General features: G+C 41.9%; 1 protein-coding gene across 2 annotated transcripts in view; it reads right to left on the reverse strand.

Moving 5' to 3' along the window:
- Nucleotides 1-4,504: 4,504 nt before the first annotated feature.
- Nucleotides 4,505-27,664, reverse strand: part of IL20RB (interleukin 20 receptor subunit beta) — a 50,381-nt gene continuing 27,221 nt past the window's right edge. For both annotated transcript variants that reach the window (XM_089671941.1, XM_089671942.1), the window contains 5 exons: nt 24,676-24,869; nt 16,984-17,111; nt 13,065-13,215; nt 8,821-8,960; nt 4,505-5,540 (listed from right to left, as the gene is read on the reverse strand). In XM_089671941.1, coding sequence (XP_089528067.1) covers nt 5,400-5,540; nt 8,821-8,960; nt 13,065-13,215; nt 16,984-17,111; nt 24,676-24,869 — 754 coding nt within the window. In that variant the 3' untranslated portion in view covers nt 4,505-5,399. The remainder of the gene's footprint in view (nt 5,541-8,820; nt 8,961-13,064; nt 13,216-16,983; nt 17,112-24,675; nt 24,870-27,664) is intronic.

The raw sequence follows: 27,664 nt of genomic DNA on the forward strand, positions 1-27,664 counted from the left end.
GGACGCATTCTGGGAGGACGTCATATAACGCCCACCCAGAACTGGACAACCACTCTGTAGCTGTCTTTCGGCTGTAGCGCGGTTGTAAAGTGGTTAAAGTGTTGTTTAGGTTTGACTTCATATTATATGGATTTTGGTCAATCTAAAGGAAAATTGTACATGAAAATGGTATAATGTATGGCCAGATTTAAAAAGGTATAGTTTGGACAGTTGACCTTTTTTCAGATGTAATTCCCCATTTCCATTCATCAGTTTGGCACTTTTGGATTTCACCATAACTTTGCTGATTTCCCTGCATTTTAGTCAAATGAGTTTTAATCAGTATTCAAAAAAAAAGGGAGGGGAAAAACCACCAATCCAATTCTACTCTGGAAGCCTTATATATATATATATACACCATATAACTTATCTCAGATACCTTCCAGAAGGGTCGCCTGGAGAAGTTTTAGCCATGCAAACCATATTTTTTCAAATTTATTAGGGCATCCTTTTTTTTGATACGTCAATTTTTCCCCAAAGATAGAAACATGAACCTCCTTAATCCAATCATCCACTGTTGGAGGGGAGGCGAGAGCCAATTCCTCACCACTAACTTCCTTGCCAAAAACTGGATACAATTAATAGGTTGCATTGAAGAGTTATTTAACTCCAAAAAACTCAGTTTCACCCAAAACACAGCTGAGTGGTACAGAGGGAATTTGCATATCATATAAAATGTTTATCTAATCCACTATTTCTTGTCAATATCTGAATAGTTTGGGACACCACCACAACATGTGGATCAGATCGACTGGGTCTCAGCGGCATCTAGGACAAAGAGGGGAATCTCTGCAACCACTTAGGTGTGCTATATGTTCTATGTACAGTCAATACGTACTGTATAACTGAAGATCAATGGGAATATATTCTGCGTAATGTCCCTAATACATCCTTATCTACCTTGAGTAGGATGACACAGTTAAATATTTTACAGTATTACACCTCCGTGCTCTCCACTGGTGTCTGCACCCATACTCTGATGTACTCACCAGAGATAGCGACCCCTTAAATGAATAAGCCAGTCTATAATAGCTTTATTTTAGATTCTACTTCTCCGCAGTCCATTCTAATCTAAAACAGTAGAATCTAATATAGAGCAATCATAGACCTGCTTATTAATTCAAGGGGTCACTATATCTGTTGCATGCATTGGAGTGTGGGTGCTGACACCAGTGGTGAGCACGGAGGTGTATTATAGTTCTTGTTATTGAGGAAAAACACGCTGAATGGAACTTGAAGAAAATAGACTTATTACATATATTCACTTGCTGTTTGTGGGAATTTTGGCAACACAGTTTTTGTTGTTGAATGGAGGTGTATTATATATGGGTATTATGGTATTATTATATATGGATACTGGGGAGAAGCAAAGTGAATGGCAAGAGAAGGAGACAGACTCTATCATGTATCTTTTGGGATTTTTTCAAAATAGATTTTGTTATGTTTTCTAAGAAGAACTATCACTTTATTGATTCTTTTGCACTTACACATATGGGAGATTTTCTGATGTTGTGACTGATATACAGTATATTGCCAAATGTATTGGGGCGCCTGCCTTTACACGCTCATGAACTTTAATAGCATCCCAGTCTTAGTCCGTAGGGTTCAGTATTGAGTTGGTCGACTCTTTGCAGCTATAACAGCTTCATCTCTTCTGGGAAGGCTGTCCACAAGGTTTAGGAGTGTGTCTATGGGAATGTTTGACCATTCTTCCAGAAGTACCTTTGTGAGATCAGGCACTGATGTCAGACGAGAAGGCCTGGCTTGCAGTCTCCGCTCTAATTCATCCCAAAGGTGTTCTATCGGGTTGAGGTCAGGACTCTGTTCAGGCCAGTCAAGTCCCTCCACCCCAAACTCGCTCATCCATGTCTTTATGGACCTTTGTGCACTGGTGTGCAGTCATGTTGGAACAGGAAGGGGCCATCCCCAAACTATTCCCACAAAGCTGGGAGCATGAAATTGTCCAAAATGTCTTGGTAGGCCGACACCTTAAGAGTTCCCTTCAGTGGAACTAAGGGGCTAAGCCCAACCCCTGAAAAACAACCCCCCCACACCAACGGCAAGAACCATTCTCCTTGCAATGGCCAAACCCAGACACATCTATCGGATTGGCAGACAGAGAAGTGTGATTCATCACTCCAGAGAACACGTCTTCACTGCTCTAGAGTCCAGTGGCAGCGTGCTTTACACCACTACAATGCTTTGCATTGCACTTGGTGATGTAAGGCTTGGATGCAGCTGCTCGACCATGGATACCCATTCCATGAAGCTCTCTACACACTGTTGTTGTGCTAATCTGAAGGTCACATGAAGTTTGGAGGTCTTTAGCTATTGACTCTGCAGACAGTTGGTGACTTCTGCACACTGTGAGCTTCAGCATGCGCTGACCCTGCTCTGCCATTTTTTATGGCCTACCACTTCATGGCTGAGTTGCTGTTGTTCTCAGTGGCTTCCACTTTGTTATAATACCACTAACAGTTGATTGTGGAATATTTAGTAGCAAGGAAATTTCATGGATGGACTTATTGCACAGGTGGCAACCTATCACAGTACCATGCTTGAATTCACTGAGCTCCTGACAGCGACCCATTCTTTCACAAATGTTTGTAGAAGCAGTCTGCATGCCTAGGTGTTTGGTTTTATACACCTGTGGCCATAGAGGTGATTGGAACACCTGAATCCAATGATTTAGAGGGGTGTCCCAATATTTTTGGCAATATAGTGTATATTACGCTTATTATTTATTCTTTGTGATGTTCTGTTAAGATTTAAGTGCAACGCAGTATATTTATTGGTTTATATTTCACGAGTTACCCAAAGGAGGGGGTTATCATAGTGAAGTCCCTGGTAGCTGTAGTGTACTCACTAGTTTGCAATTTTTACAGAGGCACAGGACCTTGTTAATTACCTACCTGTGAAATGTGTGACACAGCAGTGCCTGCTCACAGGGCATAGTGATTACGTGTCACAGAATTCAAGGAGGAAAATGTGTGGAGATCTTCACAAACTAAGTCTACAAACTTCAAGATTGTTGGAATAAATAACTGTAGGCTAGAAATAATTGAAATATAATATGGAATTAATATTAGGATGTTACATTTTTACCATAGATATGTTTTATGAACTAGCGCAAATGTTTGTGTAAGTTCGCTTGGATTTTATCACAGCCTCTCTCACAATATGCAGTGGTTCTTCCGTGCAAGTACCACTACCAGGCATATTCAACAAAGAGAGCAGATATCTATGTGCACACTGCAGTTACTATTGCACCTTATAAGCATTATGGCAAGTTCACACCACATACAGTCCAGTGCGTTTTTTTTCTGCATCAAAAACGCATGGAAAGTAGGTTATATGGTTTCCAGTGGCATAGTTCATACCAGTGTGGTCAGTTCAGGGGCGTTCCAGTTCCAGAAAAAAAAGTAGAACATGCTGCATTTTTCTTGCACTGGACTTTACTGGAATGCAGTAAAAAGCATAAAAAACGCACTGGAACGCACCAGATGCATCAAAAATGCACTGGAACCCAGTACAAAGAAAACCAGGAAAACAGAAGAAATAAAACATTGGGAATAATTCTGGAAACACATCAAAAATGCATCAAAACTGCACCAGAACGCCAAAAAATGCAGAAACGAAACCAGAACAGATCTGTACATTAGCACAAGCATGGATTCACAAGAGGAGAGACTGCCACATGTAGCAAGCTTTCAAAGGACAGCTTGTCCTGGGAGATCTTCAGAGCAGCCAGGAGGGCTGGTATTGTCTGCAGTCTTTGGAGCTGTCCTACAGGGGAGAGGAGATACGTCTGCTTGTAGTTAGCAACAATCTGTGCTAACTTTCAGAGCGGCTGCGAGTCCCAAACCTGTAAGGGACTTTCTACTGATCCCTAGAGACTGACCGCATTTAAGGAGAAGAACAGTCCAGTATCTTTTTCTGTAAATAGGAAGGAAGATGGCCCCATGCATTGATTCAGTCAAGTTGGGCATCTTATAATCCCTATTACCCCATCCAAGTTATTTCTCTTAATAAAATAACAAAAAGCAAGCTCATGGACTGTTCACTGACTGTGGGTGCAAGTGTGGAAAATGCATGTTGCCTGGCTGTGTGAAGCTTAGGGGGGTCCAGAAACACAGCAGCCCTCAATAGGGTAGTGCTTAACACAGAAAGATAAAGAAGGATGCATTTGCTCTCCTCCCTCTTATAGGAAGTGACAAGGACACTGCATTTCTGGTAAGCTCTACTGGTATTTTCTGTACCTGCTGACAACTGTTCTAAACCTAAAAAAAGGGAAGAGAAAACAAAGGCAGCCACTTTAAACCCCAACTGCAGGTTAAACTGTAACTGATTCTTGCAATAAATAATTTACCTCATACAAAATGTGCCAAACTTATACATATACTAAATTCCAAGAACTCTTACCAAGCAGACTGGTACTTGCATGACAATTCTCACACACCAAACCTTTTTGAGTAAAATAATTTATTTATAAAATGCAACTTAATTTGACATCTCTTTACTGACCACACAGGATAAACCATATCTGTAGTCATCCTTGGTCAGTGTACAGTTTGATGTCCTCCTGTCAGGCATCCAGATAATTATTTGTATTTATTTAACCAGGTGCTACATAAAGTGCACACCCGGGCCACAAATAAAAACACTGTATGTGTATGCAGGAAACTTGATAAAATAAGTATGAAAGTCCACTTAATGGATTTCAAACTGAGTCTTAATAAAATCCAGGGAAACCACGCTCCACATTTTTTCCGTACGGCTACAGGGTAGGCCTGCAGCCTCTCGTCTCATGATTCAATGTAGTGCCATCCCATCTCGCGCTCCAATACATATTCAGCTCAGATCCATGGCCAGCAGTACAACATAAGCACAGGGATGAAAATTATATTAATATTAATTATATTAATGCATCTGTACTCTACCAGCTTTGAACCTGGGGAAAATCCAATGGCACAAAAGCCATCTTAACTCCATGCAATAAGTGCTGACAGGGATCAACCCCATTTTGGAGAAATCATGGCATCCTCCGGTCCACTGTACATACAGTGACATAAAAATGTTATCAATATGCCATTGTTGGACACTATAGGAGTTCATAACTAGGGAATTGTGGCCCCTATTTGTCTCCTTTTGAGAACCAACCAGAGGTTTCTTCCATTATCATTTGTTTTATGTCAATTTCACAGTTTATGTAAACCCAACACAATTCTTTTCTCCAACATTCTTCAGAACTTTAGATCTTCCAGGACAGTCGCTGCGTCTTCCTTTCTGTTATTCGTGTTATTGACAAATGAGCACTGAAGATTTTATAGACTCCCAGTAGTATTATCTGTTATGAAAGGTCATCTGGATATATCACATTTATCTGTACTTTTCTCCTGGGAGGTGATAAGATCGAGAAGTTCTGCAGTGTTCATTGATTCACATTTTTCTTGACCTATGTAAAAACTGCTGACCATTCCACGACCAGTGTAGGGTCCATTCTACAAAGTAAAACATGAAGAGTATCATAAGTAAAAATCATTCCCTCTTAGTAAACAAGGCAGAGACTAAAATAAACCTTAATTAGGTCCATCTATGTAAATGAAAAAAAAATATTAGTCATTTTAAAGTGTGCAAAGTGCAAACACTTTCTTGAAGTCTAACACAACACTTTAGCAGTTTTGTTAACATTAGATCGGGTTCACTTTAAGACATCAACAGTCATTTAGTTTGGGGGACAACCTGATAACCAATAGTTAGTTACAAAGAGAAAAATAAATTGGTGGACAGTGGCCAAGTGCAAGAACAGTTGTCATTATTTTTGTTGCTTGAAGAATATAGCAAACATGATGTCAACAAGTCACTATTTCTACTTAAACAACTTATCACATATTAGGGTAAATTACACTTTTGGACCTGGAACAGGCCCTTGATCATAACTGACCAAACATGCAAACGGGGAGATTTACTCAAACTGGTGCACTCAGAATCTGGTGTAGCTGTGTATTGTAACCAATCAGCTTCTAACTTCAACTTGTTCAATTAGGCTTTGACAATAAAACTTGGAAGCTAACTGGTTAATATGCATATTTTTGCTGCATTAGATTTAGTAAATCTACCCCAAAGTGTCAAAAGAAAAAGCCAAACTCCCTCACCTTCCCAGAGTACATTGGCTGACTTTATTATGCACAGTACAGTGTGATTTAGCTACCTCTTCAGATACCCATAAAAGATGGCAAGCCTCAAACACAGGTTTGCAAAACACTCAATGAAAAGAAAGCGGTTTACTGCAGACATTTGTAGAAAGCCACTGCATCGATGCCAACTGTCCTAGATTGGCTGGGGCAGTTCTGTAACTCGGACCTTTGTTACCCTGTCACCCACATTTAGTTACTGAGCATGCTCTCAAAAAAGGGTATTAACTGGGGGATTGTAGTTGCAGCTAGTCATTTCCCACATATTTAGAGGCTTGACCTCACCAGAACATGGATGTGGATTGTGTGTGACCACCAGGGAAAGTAGGCATGTCAAGTGTGGGCCATGGGCAGAGGTGTCCATAGGAATAAGATTGATATGTTGTTAAGTATGCCATTGCCAATATCTACAATTAAAAAGCTACCTGCTATGATGACTGTGTAACTTTAAAGTTTACGTGAAGCCTTATCAGTTTGAAATAGAAATGCAAGGCACCACCACCACCAGCCTGAACCATTGATACAAGGCAAGATGGAGCCATGCTTTCATGTTGTTTATGCCAGATTCTGACCCTACCATCTGAATGCTGCAGCAACCAATCTGCCCATTCTCCTCTGACCTCTGACATCAACAAGGCATTTTCGTCCACACAACTGCTGCTCATTGGGTGTTTTCTCTTTTTCGCACCATTCTCTGTAAACCCTAGAGATGGTTGTGTGTGAAAATCCCAGCAGATCAGCAGTATTTGAAATACTCAGACCAGCCCATCTGGTACAAAAACCGTGCCACGTTCAAAATCACTTAAATTCCCTTTCTTCCCCATTCTGATGCTTGGTTTGAGCTTCAGCATTTCACCACGTCTACATGCCTAAATGCATTGAGTTTCTGCCATGTGATTGACTGATCAGGAAGTTTTTGCAGTAATCACTTCCTCTACAGGCTTATATGTGCTCTCACCAGGTACCTAGAGCATAAGCAGGGCAGGGCATAGATTAGTGGGTGTCCTGGAGCCGACAACACAAACTACCAGCATTTTTTTTCCTGTTTGTATGGTGCTTCGGGTGACCACTCCTGTCTCCATCCCAGTCTGTCTGACCTGTGTAGCACAGAGCCGAGTTACATGTTACGAAACTCCTCCCTCCTCAGATTTGTGCTTTCCTCTATGTGCTACAGTTCTGATGTGTTGGGGAAAAAAAACTCGCGGATGTCTCTGAGAGCCTTGTCGGCTGCACCGATGTGAGGATTTTTGGTGAGAGAGAGCTGTGGAGGGAAAGGAGGGGGCAGTTGTGCAGAGATGCAGCTGTGGGGGAAGGTTGGAAATATAGTGCACAGGTGACAGCTTGGAAATTTCTGAAGAGGTGAGAGCTGTGAAGACTGGGGGGGAGATTGGTGAAGAGTGGAGGGAGAATTTGTGAAAAGTGGAGGGGGAATTCGTGAAGAGGAATTTGTGAAGGGTAGAGGGGAAATTTGTGAAGAGTGGAGGGGGAATTTGTGAATAGTGGAGGGGGAATTTGTGAAGAGTGGAGGGGGAATTTGTGAAGAGTGGAGGGGGAGTTTGTGAAGAGGCGAGAGCTGTGAACAGTGGTGGGAGAGAATTTATGAAAAGAGGTGAAAGCTGTGTAGGAAGACCTTTGGAAACCTTTGGAGGGAAACTGGGAAGGGGTGTGGTTGTGCAGAGAAGAAGCTGTGGGGAGGAGGATTAGGGTGCTGTGCAGAGATATCAGCTGTGTACAGGGGGGTGCAGAGTTGAGTTGTTGACAGGGCATACAAAGGTTAGTTGTGGAAAAGGGGTAATACGGTGAACTATGGGCAGGAGTACAGAGGTGGGGTACTGTCATTTGTGCTGATTTTTTTCTGTACAAATAATGGCCACTGCCCCGGTCTATAACTGGCCTTCACAGCAAGGAGCACATGGAAGGGTGATGCATGTCAAACAACAAAAAATAAAAATTCCAAGCTCTAACTTGCCAACCAGCTTGCAAATAAAGCGAATTAACCTTTCTAACAGTATGAATTAAAAACAGGGGTTTAGTTAGCACACATTTGCAAATACATGCGTAAGCTACAGAGCCATGACACGGCACGCCGATATTCTGTAGTTCCTAACTCTATAAAATTTTGAGAGCCCCCATAGTATAGGCACAAGCATTTAATGGATAGACTAACTAACTAAACCCCTGTTTTTAACGCATACTGTTAGACAAGGCGTTGCAATACTAATAGGTTACTTCACTCTGCTCATCATCAGTACCTTCTTAAAAAAGTTCATAAAATTTAAAGGGATGTGCTACATGGTACATCATAGAACTACCCTATGAGATAACTGAGACTCATGGCAGTCTACTGTGACTATTTATGGATTTTTCCAAGCATTGAATGTAGACAATAGGGTCTGTGGGACAGCCAGGTAACTACTGTTTCTACAAGGAGAGGTCAACAATAGCAGCCTCTAAGTTTCCTATAAACTGACACAGGTAACAGGGTTCCCTCATGCCCAGCATAAGAACTGTAAATATCCAGGACCAAGGATCAGTCTTGTTATAAGGCAGTGGTGTAAGTACATTACACAGAATGATCTCTTCTTACCAATACATCAGGAATGTCCTCTTGTGGGCAGCAGGAGTCCCGCAGCACCCTGATAACTTTTCTTGCTGCTAACACCAATGGCACCAAAGCAAACACAAATGCAGATAGGAGGCCAATAATCAAACCTGTATGCTCAAGTGCTATAGAAAAAAAAGGATTATTATTTCAAAACAAATAGCAAACTCTATATCTTATCAACTGTAAAGTAAATAAATTTTGATAAAAATAAACAAAATACAGGTCAAAACGAATCCTAATGTACGCTAAGTACCAAAGGCTGATGTATCAGTGTGCTAGTGTTTACAGTTGACAGCATTACCCTACAGCCACCAATCATATGCCAGTTTTCAGGTTTCAACTGTTTTTATTTCAAGATAAGTTGAATCTGACTGGTGGTTGTGAGGCAATGCTACTGACACCAGGGGCGGACTGACCATTTGGAAACTCGGGCACTGCCCGAGGGCCCGGGGTCAGTAGGGGGCCCCATGAGATGCCCCTGGTACCTTTTTTCATAGGCTTTTTTGAGTTTGGGCAAGGACACAGGGGCCCCATGATCCCCTATTGCCAGCAGGCCCCATGAGTTGTCAGTCCACCCCTGCTGACACCAACCTCACGATGTCTCTCAAACCTGCTGTCTCTACCACTGCCTGTACAAAATACATGAGATCTGTATTAGTATAGTGAGTGGCACTGGAAAGGCATAAAGAAAATGGTGCTCAATTGTTTTTCCCCATTACAGGTGGTATCCCACAGTAATGTGCTATATATATCTTCCATGATAGCATTTAATGTTAATATAGTGTTGGAGATCACTGACTCATATTCATCTATCTTTGGTATAGTTACTCCAGCAGTGCTCATTAGAATCTATAATCTTTTCCTAGAGTTAACCGCTATCCACTGTTTTCATTTTAGCTGCTTTCTGGAAGATAAAGAACCCTACACTGTGAAATGTGAGTGTGTATCATTTTTGTGTTCTTGTTGCCAATGTAGCCACCATGGTGAGGACAAATGCATTTGTTGGGTCCACGTTACAAGATCTCATTGTATAGATATTATAATAATAAAAGCCTAACATTATTTGGGAAGTCTTTATAGCAAGGGTGATCTCAGGCATTCTTCTTGTAGATTTTGGGTAGGGTTGCAGGTATAACATTCAGGTTAGGTAGGGTTGGGTTTGGTTAGGTCATGGTGGGCTGCTGGTATAGGTTTCAGACATGGCATTGGCTTCGGGACTGTTCAACCATTCCCTCTCTCTACAGCAGGACAAGAAGGACCACCACTTGGACACTTTGGGGTTGATTTACTAAAGACAAATAGATTTTGCACTTTGCAAGTGCAGTTGCACTCATTTTCCCCAGAGCCTAGTAAATGTGGTAAGGCTCTTCTGTTTTCCATTATCCAATCATGTGCAAGCAAAAAAAATGTTGTTTCTATTTTTTTGCAACTGATTGTGTATTCTTTACAAAGTGAAGCTTCACCACATTACATTTACTACAGAAAATGAAGTGCAACTGCACTTTCAGAGTGCACAGTCTATTTGCCTTTAGTAAATCAGCCCCAGTGAGCCCTATTGCCTGTTTACTATGACAACAAGCTAATAGATTAAAAAGGGTAGAACAACACTCTGGGATCTGTTTCATGCTTCTATCATTCTCGGATCTGCATAAGGGGAATATCACTAGTAGAGATCATAATGGTGCTGAGCAAATCAAATAAGGAAACATATATCTTTCTAACCAGAACTCCTATATGCACTCTATTTGGCCCTGTATTTTGATCAAATGTGTCTTAGTAGACTGGAAAACTACAGTATGCATTCACAAGACTGTGTGTCGGATAGGGTGAACAGCAATATTGGGGTTCCACAGAGGACAGTCCTCTTTCTTTCCCATTGTCTTTACTGTCTATACCTCTGATTTCATGTACCAGACAGTCTTGCCATCTTCAGAAGTTTTCTTATGACTGTACGGTACTGGGATGTATTAGGGATGGGAATGAGACTACGTATAGGACTGTGGTGGGGAACTTTGTCAAATGGTATGAGGATAATCATCTTTATCTAAATGTGACTAAGACAAGGGAGCTGGTTGTGGATTTGAGGAAGAAGGCACTGATGACCCCAGTCTCCATCCAAGTGTGTGTGAATGTAGAAAGATGAAAACAGATATTAAACTGGACTGGAGTAAGAACACTGAAGTGCACCATAGGAAGGGTCAGAGACACCTCTATTTTTTGGGGAGGCTATAATGCTGAAGATGTTTTATGAGTCTGTGGTGGCCAGTGCTCTCCTCTATGTTGTGGGAACCAGGCTTAGGGTGGCCAACACCAGCAGACTCAAACTGATTCACAAGACCAGTGATGTTGTTGAATTGGAGTTGGAGTCATTAAGAACAGTGTCAGATAGGAGGATGTTGTCCAAGGTACTATCAACTCTTGTACAGCTCCTTCCACCCAGTCCACAATATACTGGTCAGTCTGAGGAATACCTTCAATGATAGATTGTTACAACCACAATGTACCACAGAGCGACACAGGAAGTCGTTTTTATATACTTCTTCTCTGTGTGTGCTGGATGTGAGGATTTAATCTGGTCTATGATCTAGATTTTATGTAGTTTTATATTATGTTATTTTTTAAGTATTAGTTAATTAGTTAATTATTAATGTAGCACCCTCCTAGTTGGTTAAGGGGAGCTCTAGTTCAATTGTCACCTAGGAGGGCTGAGTAACCACCTGTGTGTGATAGCTAGCAGGGTCAAATTTTGGTCAGAGGTGAGAGGATATGAAGACCAGACCTCTGGAATTTTCCCCTGTTCTAGAACTTTGAAGAAAGGTGGGTGGATTTTTGGAGTGGCTGGTCTGTACTCCTTAGAAAACCCTGGCCAATCCTCAACAGGAGGCTTGGCAAGGGGCCAGGACAACTTTTAAGAGTAACTAAGCCTGCTCAGCTGGAGGAGGAAGATAAAGAGGATGTAAGGCTGAAGGTAGGAGCCTGATGGAGAGGGGCTCACCTACAAGCAGAGGACCTTGGAAGAAGGAAAGCTCGGGATTTCAACACCCCCCCCCCCCCCAGAGAGAGTACCACCTGTGAGGAACAGGTGGCCAAGCTAAAAGGCCTGGTAGCAGTCACTGTCTGACCTACCAGCAACACAGAAGGAATGAATAAGTAAACCTGCATCCCCTGGACCAGACTGGGGAAGTAGCACTCTGGTGGGAAACCAAATTAGCCACCACTCAGGACTGTCTTACTTCTTAAAGTGACAGGCACTGGATCCCCTGCTCAGGGATTCCTCCAGGCAGCCAGTTAGGGGAGTATCGGGGGTCTGGGGTGGTACTACAGGAGACACTGGCTAGATCTCCAAAAGAGACTTCCTGTTGCTGTAACCATTTGTACAAAGTTCAGGAAGTTGTCCTCGGTTCCTCAGTTCTTTGGGCATCCCGTACACCCCTTACCCCATCCAAGTTCTAAAATCCCCTAATAAAACATCAAAACAAGCTCAAAGACTGGTTACGGACTCCTGGATGTAAATGGATGTGAAAATGCGTGTTTTCTGGCTGTGCAGGACAATAGGGGGACCCAAATCTTTAGTAACGCCTAAGGGGGTAGTGCTATATTATTATTAATTATATTTATTATCAATTGTCATTATTAGTAAATAAATTATTAATGAGTTATGCATAATAATTTTTAAAGAGGTGCAATATTTGCATTTTGTAGTTTGATTTTCTGTTATTTTTCATTCAGTGTTATTATTCTGTGTAGTGTTTTAATAGGATTGTATAGTTTTATTACAGTATAGTGCTAATTTATTGCTCATTTTGTTTTAATTTGTTTATTATACTTTATGGTTATCATATATATGTATAATTTGTTGTTACTGGCCATGTTGTTATTGTGTCTTGTTTTCATTGGTTATTGTGATTTTGGATTGTCTTTTTGAATATAACTGTATTATAATAATTCCCCTTTGGGATTAATAAAATACTTTAAATCTGAATCTAAAAAAATTAAAAGTTTTTTTTTCATGTGCAATATCACTAATTAAAGGGTCTGTCCTAAACAGATGTCGCAGTGTCACAGAAATGCATAAAAGGAGGAAGGTTCCCAGACGTAAGTACATCAGTAATGAACTGTTCACCGGACGTGTACTCCAGGAATTGACAATACAGTGCACAGTTACAGATCTTTGTATAAAACAGATTAATGCATTGTGATTTTAGTGTTTATAGCTATTATATTACCTGGTACTTTAACACACACTGAATCACTCCTGCTGCTGTTCTTGCTGATTGGTATTGCCAGTGCAATCACAAACGCACAGTACTCTTTCCCTCCCACTAGCTGATCGAAGGAAGTGGATGTAACCTTCCTACTCAACTTCATATTCTCCACCTACAAATCAAATCAGTATTTAAGCCACACATGTATAGTAGATGTGAAGTCAGAGCACATTTCAAAGGTACTTTTCACAGTTTGTCCCTCAAATCCAATGTTTTACTTTTTCAATTGTTTAGTCTTTTTAAAAAGTGGCTTTTTGCGACTCATATTGAAAAGGTGTACAGAAAAGATCTCAAAATAACCAGATGCCCATGCTCATAACTGCAAAAAAAGTATACGTCACCAGCACACGAAAATGCTCACTAAAAGCTTACGTTTGTGAAACAGGAAATTGCCTCTCATTGAGCGTTTGATGTGCTCTTGACATACTGTATACTCTCTGTTGAATCTGCCTGCAGTGGTGACATCCATTTTTTACCAGCACAGCACCCATTATCCTCATGTCTGTACACTGTATAGAATGTGCCAGGTCTTGTGCATTGCTCATACATGGACCCATTCATGTTCCAGAACATGCACCAGATGGTACTGGATAATTTTGTCAACTTAATGAGATAATTTTCTTAATGATTTTCACGGTGAATATTCTCTTCTTCGCAACAAAAAAATGTTTTAGTATTAGGTGTAAGGCTGGCTCAATGTTAAAGGAGATCTATGGGCAAATAAACATGCATATAATACATTCTGTCACTTGCGTTAACACAACAGTTTTTGTTTTTTAAGTCTTCCCTGTAACATAAAGTGGTATTAAAGCCTTATTTTTTTTAAGTAACAAACATGTTATACTTACCTGCTCTGTGCAGTGGTTTTGCACAGAGCAGCCCCAACTCTCATCTTCTCCTCGGCTTCCATACTGGCGCTCCTGGCTCCTTCCCCTCGAGTAGTGCCCCCAGAACAAGTGGCTTGCTCTGGGGGCACTGATGGGTGCTTGCCCCTGAGCCGCTGATCTATGTTGTCCTTAAGACCCCCCTCCCTCCACTCTCTCCTCATTGGCTGTGATTGACAGCAGCGGGAGCCAATGGCCTCCCACTCCTGTCTCAGCCAATGAGGAGAGAGAGTCCCCATAGAGGAGAGCCTCATTAACATTGCTGGATAGGAGGGGATCAGGTAAGTATTGGGGGGGGGGGCGCTGCACACATAAGGTTTTTTTAACTTCATGCATGAAGGTAAAAAAATCTTCAGCCTTTAAAGTGGTACTAAACTCTTTTTTTTAATATTTTACCTACAGGTAAGCTTATAATAAAGCTTACCTGTAGATGAAATGAATATCACCTAAACATGAACTGTTTAGGAGATATTAGCCCTTTTTGATATTTAACACATGCACTCTGAAGGAACGGCATACCCGTGCCATTCCTTCAGAGCACTGTGCCGTGACGTCATTGCGGCTCAGCCAGTCAGCCAGCCAGAGCTTGCGAACCTGGAATGAAGACCGGGTGAAGATGGAAGCCCCGAGGAGCCATGTCAGTGGTCCGCTGGAGGGCTATGTTATGTGGTAAGTCCTTCACAATGTGCTAGTATGCAATGTATACTAGCACATTATGCCTTCACCTTGGAGGGTTTTTTCTTTTCTTTTGTTTTTTTTTCATGCGGTTTCCTACCACTTTAATATAAATTTAAAGTTGCAAAGACTGAGGGTTTTTACCTTCATGCATTCTATACATGAAGATAAAAAAACCTTCAGTGTGCAGCTTCCCCTGCAACCCCCCCCCCCCCCCCCCCAATACTGTACTTACCCAAGCCTGATGCAGTGATGTGCACAAGAGCAGCTGCTGTCCCAGCTCTCTACCTCCCCATTGGCTCAGAGACAGCAGCAGAAGCCATTGGCTGCTGTTAATCATAGCAAGTGAGGAATGAGCGGGGACAGGTTCGAGCTCAATTCTGTGTGTGTTATGGACACAGAGAGTGGGGCTCAGGAGTGAGCAAGCACAGGTGTCCCCATATCAAACAGCTTGCTATGGAAGCATTTGGCAGGGGGGAAGAGGCCAGATTCCTGGCGGGTGACCTGCAAGAGGGGGATCAAGGCTTTTCTGTGCAAAGCCCTTGCAGAGAGCAGGTAAGTAAAACATGTTTGTTATTTAGAAAAAGAAAATTATAGTGATACTGAACCTAAAAACATTTTTACCTTAATGCATTGCTTGCGTTAAGGTAAAAAAAACGTTTACAGTCTCCCTGTGTGAAAGGGAAGAGAAGGGAGAAGAGATCATCGCTGAGCACTGCTGCATCTCTCTTCATCCTCATACAGGAATTCGAACAACTGCAGGAGCCATTAGCTCTTGCTGCTGTCAATTAAATGCAGTAAAGAGGAAGTGGGGGGGCAGGGCTAAGTCCCACTGTGTGTGTCTACAGAGTGCGGCACCGTAGAAACACAGGTTGGGAGCAAGCACCCACCATGTGACCCCTAACAAATGGCTTGCTATGGGGACACACAAAGAAGAGCAGGAGCCAGGATTGCAGCGGGGGACCCAAGAAGAGGAGGATAGAGGCTGATATGTGCATTACCATTGCGCAGAGTAGGTGAGAATAACATGTTTGTTATTTAAATTTTTTTAAAAATGACTTTAGTAACACTTTAGTAACACTTTAATTTAATTGCCAACTGAGCAGCCAGAATTCTTTTCAGCTTCCTTTAACAAGCCAAGCTATTCAGCAGAATTGGCAGTTACAGGGGTTGGGCAAACCATACACTGCTGCCAAGGGTTAGAAAATACCACTTTTGTATTATGAATGGTACAGAGAAATCATGTGCAATGTCTTGCCAAGTAAATCTAGACGGTGGTTGGGGAGGCTAAAATGGTATTTTTATCATGTCAGAAATTTCCACAGCTCAGACTGACAGTTCCATTTTGTGTACAGTGAAGGATAGAATTGCTCACTCTCCCCTTCTTCTCTCCTTGTTCACATGTGAGGTTGAGAGACAGTAAAACCCTGTGGTTTATCTCTGTTTTTAATGTCCTCCCCTAACCACTCCCTCTTTAGTTGCAGAGGCAGCAGTCAGAGGTGAAAACGTGCTTTGCTTTGATGTTGTGGCCCCTGTTATCATCGTGGTCCTAGTGCCCTGCAACTATGTGCAATGCATGCGGTTGTGGCACGGTGATGCAGGTTTCAGGAAATTAAGCAGGCACTTAGGATGCAATATAATGCCCCTCACTGCCTGTCAAATGCTCTCTGAAGAGCTATCTGAACATGGATCATTCTTCAGAGACCAAAGTTAGTGTTAACAAGCCCTCACAGAAAGCCTTGTATCCTTTCCACTGAATACAAGGCATTCTGTGAATCAGTGAGAGGAGATCCAGTGGCTTACACATTCCTCCTCTGATGCCATAGCCAGATTAAAGGCCACTACATTGAACTACATATGAATGAAATAGCAAATACAATGTAATAACACATTGCTACACTGTATTACTCAGTGACACTTGCAGAGAATCTGCAAGTGTCATTTTACTCAGGAATGGCTGCATTTTGAGAGTTTCTCCTGCTATGTACTACATAGTAATTCATGACTTTCATTTTAATGGTCAAGAATGGCTGATAATAGCAGCAGGGAAGTGTAGGCAGCAGGAAAGGATTAGGGCATAGGAGATATGCCCTGGAAAGTTTCTTTACGTTTTTTAGGACATATCTCTTACACCTATAGTTTTCATGTAGTTATAGGGCAAATTTAAAACTACACATCCATCCAAGACTATCCTGTCCAAACTTCTAACAGTGCGTGAATATCTATCAAAAAATGTATGTGTGCATAAACCTTCACAGCCGCAATTTATGTGACCTTGCTCCTATGTCTTTATAGCAGCCTTTTAGATTCTATGTACTCACCCGATCTTCTTTTTCCTTTTCCCAAAAATGCACAAAAAACTGGAAGGATTCACCAAGGTCTTCAATGCTTAATCTTAAAGCGTTACGACCATGAACTTGAAGGGTAATATTAGGTGGAGTTAGGATCGCTAGAAATAAAAAAAAGGATTTACTATATATATTCACAAATCATTTCACCAATAAGAAACTTCAGAAGATTACAAGCTGTCCCATGTCTTTCAGACTTAAACCCCAACTCCAGGCAACTAAAAAAATAATCCTTGCAGTGGGACTGTGTTAATTGCTCTTATGGGTCAAGGAGAACAATAAAAGAAGATTTACTTAGCTGATCTTCTGCTCCTCCCCGCTGGTAGGTCAGTCCCCACAGATTCTTATCCCCACACTCCAGCGGCCTAGAATCTTGAAGTCATTAAGACCAAAGAAGAGTTCATAGGCCTGTATTGGACATGTTGACACCAAGGGACAGTCCATTGCCAGAGCATGGGGGGATGTCATTTGCCAGGAGAGTGGAAGATCAGGTAACTAAAACTGTTTCTCCTCTCACCTAGCCAAATGAGCAAATAACCTTTGCAGTGCAGACACAGTCCCACTGCAAGAAATCATTTTACATTTTTCTGATGTTGGACTATACACTGCCCAAACATGCTACAATTTTAAAACAGACATCAGGCAACCAGCTTTAAAGTTATATTAATCACTTGCTCTGCTGAGGATTTACCCCCTTCCTGATCAGGCCATTTTTTTGTGTTACAGAGCTGAGTTACTTTAACTGACAATTGCGCAGTCATGCAACACTGCACCAAAATGAAATTTACGTCCTTTTTTTCCCATGAATTGAGCTTTCTTTTGGTAGTATTTGATTGCCTGTGAGTTTTTTATTTTTTGCTCTATAAAAAGAAAGACCAACAATGTTGAGAAAAAATGACTATATTTTTTACTTTTAGCTATTAAACATGTCCAGTAAAAAAATTAAAAAAATCAAATTTCTTCATAAATTTAGGCCAAAATGTATTCTGCTACATGTCTTTGCTAAAAAAAATCCCAATACGTGTAAATTAAATGGTTTACATGAAATGTGCACAGCCATCCAAAGCAGTGTGCCCGAGCTGACAGGGAGGAGAACTGTTAGTAAACAAAAATCACCGGGCGCCACCCCCTCACATGTGCCCCTTACCCAGAAATGCAAAATCACTTCTATTTACGTGATTTTGCGCACCTGTGCTGCCCTGTAGCAGTATATCTGCTATAGGGCAGACGGGAAGCAGTTAAAAGCATTTTTTAAATTAACAAACATGTTATATTTACCTGCTCTGTGCAATGGTTTTTTACAGAGCGGCCCTGACCCTTCTCTTCTTGGGTCCCCCACTGGCACTCCTGGCTCCTCCCTCCTGTTCCCAGAGCAAGCAGCTTGCTATGGGGGCACCCAAGCAGGCTCGCTCCTGCATGTCCATTCACACACAGAGCCGCAGCTCGGCCCCCTCTCTTTCCTCATTGGCTGACTGGCTGTGATTGACAGAAGGGGGAGCCAACGGCTCCCTCTGCTGTCTCAATCAATGAGGAGAAAGAGTCCTGGAGAGCCGATGGGGTTCAGGTAAGTATTGGAGGGGGGCTGCTCCATTCCTTGTTCTGTACCTCTGTGTGTAGGTGACCTTCTTGGTAGAGGTGGGGCTTTGCCTCCTAATGTCAGAACCTCCAGAAAGTAGAATAATGAGCAGCACAGCAGTGACATCACCAAATCTCCTGAGACTCGAAGTAAGAGGCAGCAGTGCCTTGGATCTCACACTGCAGATATACAACTATGATGCTGTAGGCACAGAAATGCCCAGGCACCCTCACATATTAGGAAGTGCACTGATATTTTTCAGCTTTAATTCCAGATAAAAGGTACACTTTTCAGGGTATCAACATTTCTAGATTTTTGCATATAGCAAATCTTCACTTTCAGAGCTCACATCCAATTTAAAAACAGAAGGTATGTTTCCACAACAAGTTCAAAACCATCAATCAATTGATTATTTCACATTTCAAGAATTATGGATGGAGACAGGCAAATCACTCATTTATACTCCCCTAACCAAATCCATACCATCTGTATTCTATTGCTCTGGATCCCTAGATCCAGAGCAGGAGACAATTTCTAACAGATTGTATTGCATCTATATTATCCTATTATCCCAGCAACACAAGTCTAGACCACCAAGCTGTGAAACTCTGGGTCACAGAAAAAATGCCGTCTAAGGATTATTTGGAATTGCCCACACACATCTCTTTAAAGCTGAACTTCAGGAATTCAACCACTTCTGCTAGTTTATTATGTGTCCAATGAGATCCATCCTGCCTGTTGGACTAATCTATTTTATTACTTTACTGAGCACCTGGAGTACTATCATTATACTATACTATACTATCATCATACTCCATGTGCTCTGTCAAGAGAGATACTGCTTTCTCACACAGCAGCTGCTTTGCCCACCCCCTCCCCTCTGCTGCCCTTGCACAGAAGGCTTTGTATTTTGTGAATGGATTCACATAATACAAAGCACTCCATGATTAGACAAGAGGAAGTGAGGGGCAGAATGGCTGCATAGGACTCTGCAGCTGCAAAAGATAGGATCAGAAGGTCCATATTGCAGCGCCAAAAGTATAGCATAGCTGTACTCCCAGCACTCAGTTAAATTGTAAATTAAAACATTGAGTCCATTAGCAGACATGCAACTTGTTGGACTTAACCCATTGTAATCCAGAACATTTTAGAAAGTGGCTGAATTCCTAATTTTTTGGAAAGTGGTGATATTTGACTACCTTCTGTTGTAAGAATGCAGGGCTGTACAACTGTGTTAGCTCTGCACAAAACCAAGGGAAATTCTGACAGCTGTCACTAGAATAAGTGTCCCCATTGAAAGATATCCTCTCTTCTCCTTTTCCAGTGACAACCATAAAATGTTGGGTTTCATGTTTCCTCTTCCACAGTACAAATGGTAAGGTTAGATCTCCCAAACAAAGATACAGGCATGATCAAAACCCTAATACATTCTATCTAAAACTAGAAAAATGCTTTGGTTGTGTAGCCCCTCGTAAACAGGGGCTACCAGTAAATTTAGTTGTGCTGGGTTGTAGGCAACCTGGTTGATTTATAGTCTTTTTGATCAATTGGGTTTTCTCCTACGCCTGGTGTAGCGGTCATTTCTCCCTTCTGTCAATAGCTGGCACTGTTACCTTTGTCCTTAGTAGGATGGATTTCAGTAAAGCTAGGTTATGAATATGCATAGTTTTCTCAGCTAATCAGTTGGAGTTTCTTGGCCACTGAGCATGCTGGGAGAAAGTATAAATATATGGGGAGGTCAGGTGATCGGTGTCTTCCCACCCAAACTTTGGTCTGGAGTGGATGAGTGAGGAACTGCTGTTCTGGGTAGGCCTGAAGCCTAAGGCCTAGCCATGTGCTTGGGGCTCTGCCAGAAAGAGCCTGTTTGTTGTGTGGACACATCAAGGAAAGGATGGAGACCTGAGATGAAGTACCAGAGGTGACTTTGCCATAGACCAGGGAACTGTGGAGAGCCTGGGAAACCATCAAGATGGCCTCAAGAGATTTTTTGTTGCTATGGGAGACAGCTGTTGCTACTAAAGTACAGATTGCTGGTTACAGCTCAGAGGCTCTTTTCCTGTTCTGCTGTCTACTCCTGTTTCTTATGTCTAAGGAGTCTGCTAGTCTACTGCTTTATTTGACTTAGGGTGTCCTGTGCCCTAACCCCCCACTCCCTACATTTTCTACTGTTGTGAGCAATAAAGCTCATTTTTGTTCAATCCTTAAAGTGGCCAGTGCCCATTTTCTTCACTGGCCACTACCCACTATACCTAGCAACCTGCACTTTGATGTGGAATGTCAGCCTTCTCTATCTTTGAGGGTAACCTCCACGCTTCCAGAGGTCAGGGGATGAAGTTGGAATGATATATTATTGTTTTGTTAGCCAATAAAGGATATAACATTGCTTCTTGTGAAACACATTTTAATTCTCCTGAACATGATTTTATTAATTGCATATTACTATTAGAATGTTGTCATCGGTATGGATGAACAAGTTTGGGCAGAACCACACAAATTATACTGTCCTCTGTTTTAGTTAACTTCCAATACCAGCTAGAACTAGTTAGTACGGACCAGAGTGTTTATTAATGAGCTATAATTACAGGTTGCATAGAAACCACCTAAATATAAATAAAAAGCTGGCATTTCATGCTACTAAAGAAAAAAAAAAATCAAAGAAAGATGGCCCTGAACTGACATATACTGTGTATATACTTTGTATACTACATACAGCGGGTAAAATAAATATTAGACACGTCACCATTTTTCTCAAGAAATATAATTCTAAAGGTGCTATTGACATAAAGTTCTTCACCACATGTCGGTAACAACTGATGCAATCCATACATAAAAAGAAACCACAACAAATAAGTTCAGGAATTAAGTTATGTGTAATAAAATGGAATGAAACATGAACACCAGCTGAAATCTATCAGTAATTAGAAAGCAATCCTGCCCCTTGTCAGTGCAAATTAATATCAGCTGGTTCAGTCTCAACAGATGGCCTTTAAAAAGGTGTCTCATTATCAAGGTGTCACACAAGAAACATCTTATGATGGGTAAAAGCAAACAGCTCTCTCAAGACCTTTGCAGCCTTATTGTTGCAAAACATACTGATGGCATTGGTTAGAGAAGGATTTCTAAACTTCTGAATGTTCCAGTGAGCACTGTTGAGGCCATAATCTGGAAGTGGAAAGAGCATCATTTCACCATATACTGGCCACAACCAGGTGCTCCTCGTTAAGATTTCTGACAAGGGAGTGAAAAAAATTATCAGAAGAGTTGTCCAAGAACCACTTGTGGAGAGCTTCAGAAAGACCTGGAATTAGCAGATACAATTGTTTAAGAAAAAAACAAAAGTAATGCACTCAACCACCATGGCCTGTATGAACACTTACCATGCAAAACTCCATTGCTGAAAAAAAAGCATGTTGAAGTTTGCTTTAAAGTTTGCTGCACATTAGACAAGCCTGTGCAATAATGGGAGAATATAGTCTGGTTAGATGAGCCCAAAATTGTACTCTTTGGATATCATAAAACACACCATGTTTGGAAAGCGTGATGTGAAAAGGACATCGCTCTAACCGCACATGGAATCTTGTATGAGGATGGCCTCAGCCGCCACACCGGCCACGCCCTCTGATGCATTTCACCCCACCCACCGGGCTGCTGTATATAAAATATACACTCAGCCACTTTATTAGATACACCTTGCTAGTATGGAGTTGGACCCCCCTTTTGCCTTCAGAAATGCCTTAATTCTTCATGGCATAGATTCAACAAGGTGTTGGAAACATTCATCAGAGATTTTTGTCCATATTGACATGATAGCATCACGCAGTTGCTGCAGATTTGTCGTCTGCACATCCATGATGCAAATCTCCTGTTCCACCACATCCCACATGCCCTGTTGAATTGAGATCTGGTGACTGTGGAGGCCATTGGAGAACAGTGAACTCATCACGTTCAAGAAACCAGGTCTGGACTCAAAATTTTAACCCCTGCAGTATATAAAATGAAAGCAGGGGATTCAGCTCACTAGTGTCCATCCAAAACTTGTAAGTGACTGATTGTAGCTAGTTATCAGGCAGCGGAATCCAGAGTACCTTCCGTTATAAGTTCACAGTCAATAAAGTGAACATGAGCCTATAGCAGAAGGGAATGCAGCCGACCTAATGAGCTGAGCTGGCCAGCAAGAAGCGGTTCTGTTTTCCGCTGTAACCCATACATTAAGGCAGCAAAAAGTTTAATCTTCCAAAAGATTTCTCCAAGAAGGACTCATAAAGTTGCGATGTTCACAAGAAACTGACAATTAAATTTTGTGACTCTTTTATAAAATCATAGCTCCACAGCCTTCGACACAGTTGACCACCCCCTCCTCCTTAATAAACTATACTCCCTTGGCATCAGAGACTCCGCTCTCTCATGGCTCTCCTCCTATCTATCCCAACACTCCTTCAGCGTTACCTATAACGCTGCCACCTCCCCCTCTCTCCCCTTCTCTGTTGGGGTCCCCCAAGGCTCTGTCCTTGGCCCCTCCTCTTCTCCATCTACACCTCCTGCCTTGGCCAATTGATAAATTCCCACGGCTTCAACTACCATCTCTATGCCGACGACACATAAATCTATCTCTCTACCCCTCACCCCTTCAGTTTCCGCCCGAATCACCTGCCTACTGAACGACATATCAGACTGGATGTCACTCCACTTCCTCAAATTAAACCTTTCCAAAACCGAGCTCCTAATTTTCCCCCCAGCCCGCGCCCTCCCCCCCACCCTCTCCATCACGACCTACAAGGCCACCATCAGTCCCACCCCGCAAGCCAAAGTCCTAGGTGTCACTCTAGACTCAAATCTGTCCTTCCAACTGCATGTCCAATCGCTGGCAAACTCATGCAGGCTCCACCTCTGCAACATCTCCAAAATACGTACGTTCCTAACCCCAGGCACTACTAAACAACTCATTCACTCCCTTATTATCTCACGACTCGACTACTGCAACTCCCTCCTCACCGGCCTACCTCATCACAGACTATCCCCGCTTCAGTCTATCCTGAACTCAGCGGCCAGACTCATCCACCTTACCAACCGCTCCACATCTGCCACCCCCCTCTGTCATTCCTTCCATTGGCTTCCGATTGCCCAACGCATTAAATTCAAACTACTAACATTGACGTACAAAGCCATTCATAACACTACCCCAAACTACCTCACCAACCTGATACCCAAATACCACCCAACCCGTACTCTTTGCTCCTCACAAGACCTCCTACTTTCTAGCTCCCTGGTCTCCTCCTCCCACGCCCGACTGCACGACTTCTCCAGGACTTCCCCCATCCTCTGGAATGCTCTACCCCAATCCATCAGACTGTCACCTACCCTCCTCGCCTTTAGGCTTCCCTGAAAACCCATCTCTTCAGGGAAGCCTACCCCACCCTCACCTAACAGCCGATCTCCTCCACTCCTCCCACCACTCCATCCCCCACAGCCACTTCCTCCTGTACCACTATCCCCTCCCTCCTAGATTGTAAGCTCCAAAGAGCAGGGCCCTCGAACCTCTCGTATATTGTTTTGTTACTGTATTGTCTCATGTACTGTCCCCCACTATATTGCACAGCGCTGAGCAAACTTTTTGGCGCTACATAAACACTGTATGATAATAATAGCTAGTAGCAAATGGAAAGGCAATTTTAGATAACATTACAGTACAAAATTACATGTGTAGTAATTATATATATATATATATCATTTTTTTAGGGAAGGTTGTGTAAATCTATATTTAAAACACACTTTAAGGCAGATGTATCACCCTCTCTATCATTACTTCTGCAATATCACTGGATCAGTGTTTGTGTTGGTGTGTTATATGGATTCCACAGTTAGTTGTGGCTGGTCAAAGCATAACTCAACTTTAGATTCCTATGTTTCCCATAGAGTTCTGGATATGGGCGGACAGAAGTAATACGAATCAAATAATATTTCATCCAATCTATTATTACCCCCAGTATCATCACCAGTAAAATCTGTTCTGAAAAGAGATTACATTAAAAAAACTAGAAAAAGGAGAAAGAACTCGGAAGAAAGTTATAACTGGTAGAACCAATACTCACATGTTATTCTGTTGAAAAGTTTCTCCATTTCAGCCCAGAGAGATGTTTGCTGGACTCCCTGCTCTGATCGAACCCGAAATGCATACAAGACATTAGCGGCCACATCACCGGTAACATTGCACTGGTGTTCAGAGATAGATTGGCACTGAGAAACATCATTCCAGGTAAGATTTTTATATACGCGCTCATACTCTCTGGAAACACAAGAACAAGAAATTCATAATGCAACAATGTCAAGATGTAATATTATGTCCAGAATCTATCAATATACTAAAATATCAGAATAAAAATCATATGAAATAATGTTTATTTAAAGCTATGGCTTTATGAAGATGTTAGACATGTTCTTAGATTTCAGTCTTCATTTTTTATTACTCTTTTCTTGAGTCAAAATCCCAGGTTAAGGGCTAAGGTTGACCAAAGGGATGAGCTTTGGGTTTGACCTGAACTCTAGCTGTTTGAAGTTCTCTGAATGGACAAACTAAATGGCCAGGCTTTGCCAGGTTAACCGCCCAAACCTTCAGCTGCCTCACCCAGAAGTTATTAATTCAGTGGTAGTACTACTACTGCCACTAAATGACAGCTTCCTACCTGCCCACTGGCTTGTTTACTACCACTGCTAAATGAAAAATCCATGGCAGCTGTTTGTAAACAAAGCAGTGGAGATCCTTGTTGACGTTATTCACCAAATACAGTCATGGCGATATTTGGTCAATGATGTCACCCCGCATCACCAGCTGGTTTGTGGAATACAAGAGCCAGCCAGGAAGCTGTCATTTATCATCATTTGGGGGGACCCCATGCCATTTTGTTTAGTTTTTTCTTCTGCAGGGCATGTGGCCTGGTCTATTTTGAAGAAAAAGGCACATGTTCACTGCTCCTTTTTAAATGGCTACCTAAGCTACATGCCTGGATAAGGAACTGGTGTGGACTTTGAGAAGGAAACCATGCAAAAAAAAAAAATCCACAGTGTGGGGTCCCCCTCACAAACCAGGGAGCCAGCAAAGAGAAAGGCACTAATCATGCAGTACTCCCTTCATGAACCAGACCAAGCCCTCAATATTGAGAGGTACCTTCTAAGGGGGCCCCTAGATATCCAGCTAACCCCTATATGAATGACTAAGGAGTTCATAGTACCCCTTTTTTCTTATTTACAAAAATAGTCAAAGTAAATAACATACAGAAACTGTAAACATAAACATTGTCATGCAATGTTAATCCAATGTCAGTCACTTTGTCTAGCAATGTAGATCCAGTCCAATCACAATGAATAGTGCCCCTACAACCCGCAGCCATAACAACATGCTCCACGACTAACCTCTCCTGTCATATTCCTGCAACAAATGACAGCTCCCTGGCCAACTGCTGAATGTCAACAAACCAGCGGAGGATGTTGACTGATTTCATTAACCACATGTGGTCATGACAATATGTGGCAAATTACATCACCCTGGATCCCCCAGCTGCTTTGTTTAGAAACAGAAGTCAGTGGGGAAGGAACTGTCATTTAGCTGCAATTTTTATAAGCATCACGTATGCATGAGCATGTCTCTGTTAACCACACCCGTAAGACCATACCTTCATTTGTAGCCACACCCACAAATCATGCCCACAATTTTAACATGTTCTGAAACAATTGGTCATAGACTTTTTTAATAAGAAGCAGGCATTGAAGTTATAAAGACAAACTATCTCAAGCACCATGAGAAGGGGAATGATGTGGTGTACAGAACTCCGTGGCAAATTGTGGGCATGGTCAAATGGCAGTAACAGTGTGTGACGTTAAAGGGGTATGGTTAAATAAAACCTAAGTCTGTGCAGCTATAGATCAAGAGAGTGTAAAGCATAGAGTGCAGGAGTCTGAATTGCGTAAAGCACTGAGTGCAGGGGTCAGGATTAAGTAATGGCCAGAGTTCAGGGGTCAGGATTAAATACTCCGAGAGTACATAGGTCAGGATTAAATACTTCGAGAGTACATAGGTCAGGATTAAAGTGTTACTAAACCCACCATAGTAAAATTAGTCTGTATAAGCAGTAAAGCATGCTTGTTATACTCCCTGTGGAAGGGGTTAATCCTCTGCATTGTGTAAAAAGGATGTTTACTCATGTCTTCTCTGATCCTCTCCTTCTTCTACTGTCCCCAATCCATCTGATGATAGAACAGAACCTTGGGGGCAAACTGCATATACTGTGTTTGGTGTGCATTGCTTGAGAGGTTTTTTTTTCTTGGGAGAGTGCATGTGATCGGCACAGGGCCAATCAGCTCTGTCCAGACAGAGGGTCAGGGGTTATGCAGCCTCATAGGACAATCAGGGGAGAATAAAAACTCCTCCTACAAGACTTAACCAGTGCTCTGCTGGACACTGATAGAAGTCACAAGACTGCTCTAATTGCTGATGATAAAAGGAATTTAGCAGTTTATATATACTAAAATAATTGCACTTCCATGTTCTGTATACTGTGGGAGACCAGATATCATGAATGCAGGGTCATGGGTTTAATTACACTTTAAGTAATGAAGGGAGTTCAGGAGTCAGTATTAAGTATTGCAGAGAGTTCAGGAGTCAGGATCAAGTCATGCAGAAAGTTTAGAAGTCAAGATTAAGTAACGCAGACAATTCAGGGGTCAGAATTAGGTAACACAGGGGGTTCATGGTTCAGGATTAAGTAATGCATAGAGTGTAGGGGCCAGGATTAAGCAACACAGAATGTTTAGAAGCCTGAGTTAAGTAACACCCAGTACAGGGGTCTGGAGTAAGTAACATATAGTTTTTAACTTTCTCCTAATGTACATACTTTTCATGGGTCATTGTGATAAAGAGAACCTATGGGTACTTGCCAGGTGCTAATGCAAAGACCCAGAAAGAGTTTATAAAATGTGCCATGTCCCACTTATGAGCAATACAACTACTTAACCAAAACCATGGCACAAAACCACAAGTATATAAAATTAAATTCTGGCTTTATTAACACATTTTAAAACACTGAA

Source organism: Staurois parvus, unplaced genomic scaffold (genome assembly GCF_062004578.1).
Source record: "Staurois parvus isolate SC_StPar_1 unplaced genomic scaffold, SC_StPar_1.0 ptg000116l, whole genome shotgun sequence".
In the NCBI taxonomy this organism is placed as follows: domain Eukaryota; kingdom Metazoa; phylum Chordata; class Amphibia; order Anura; family Ranidae; genus Staurois; species Staurois parvus.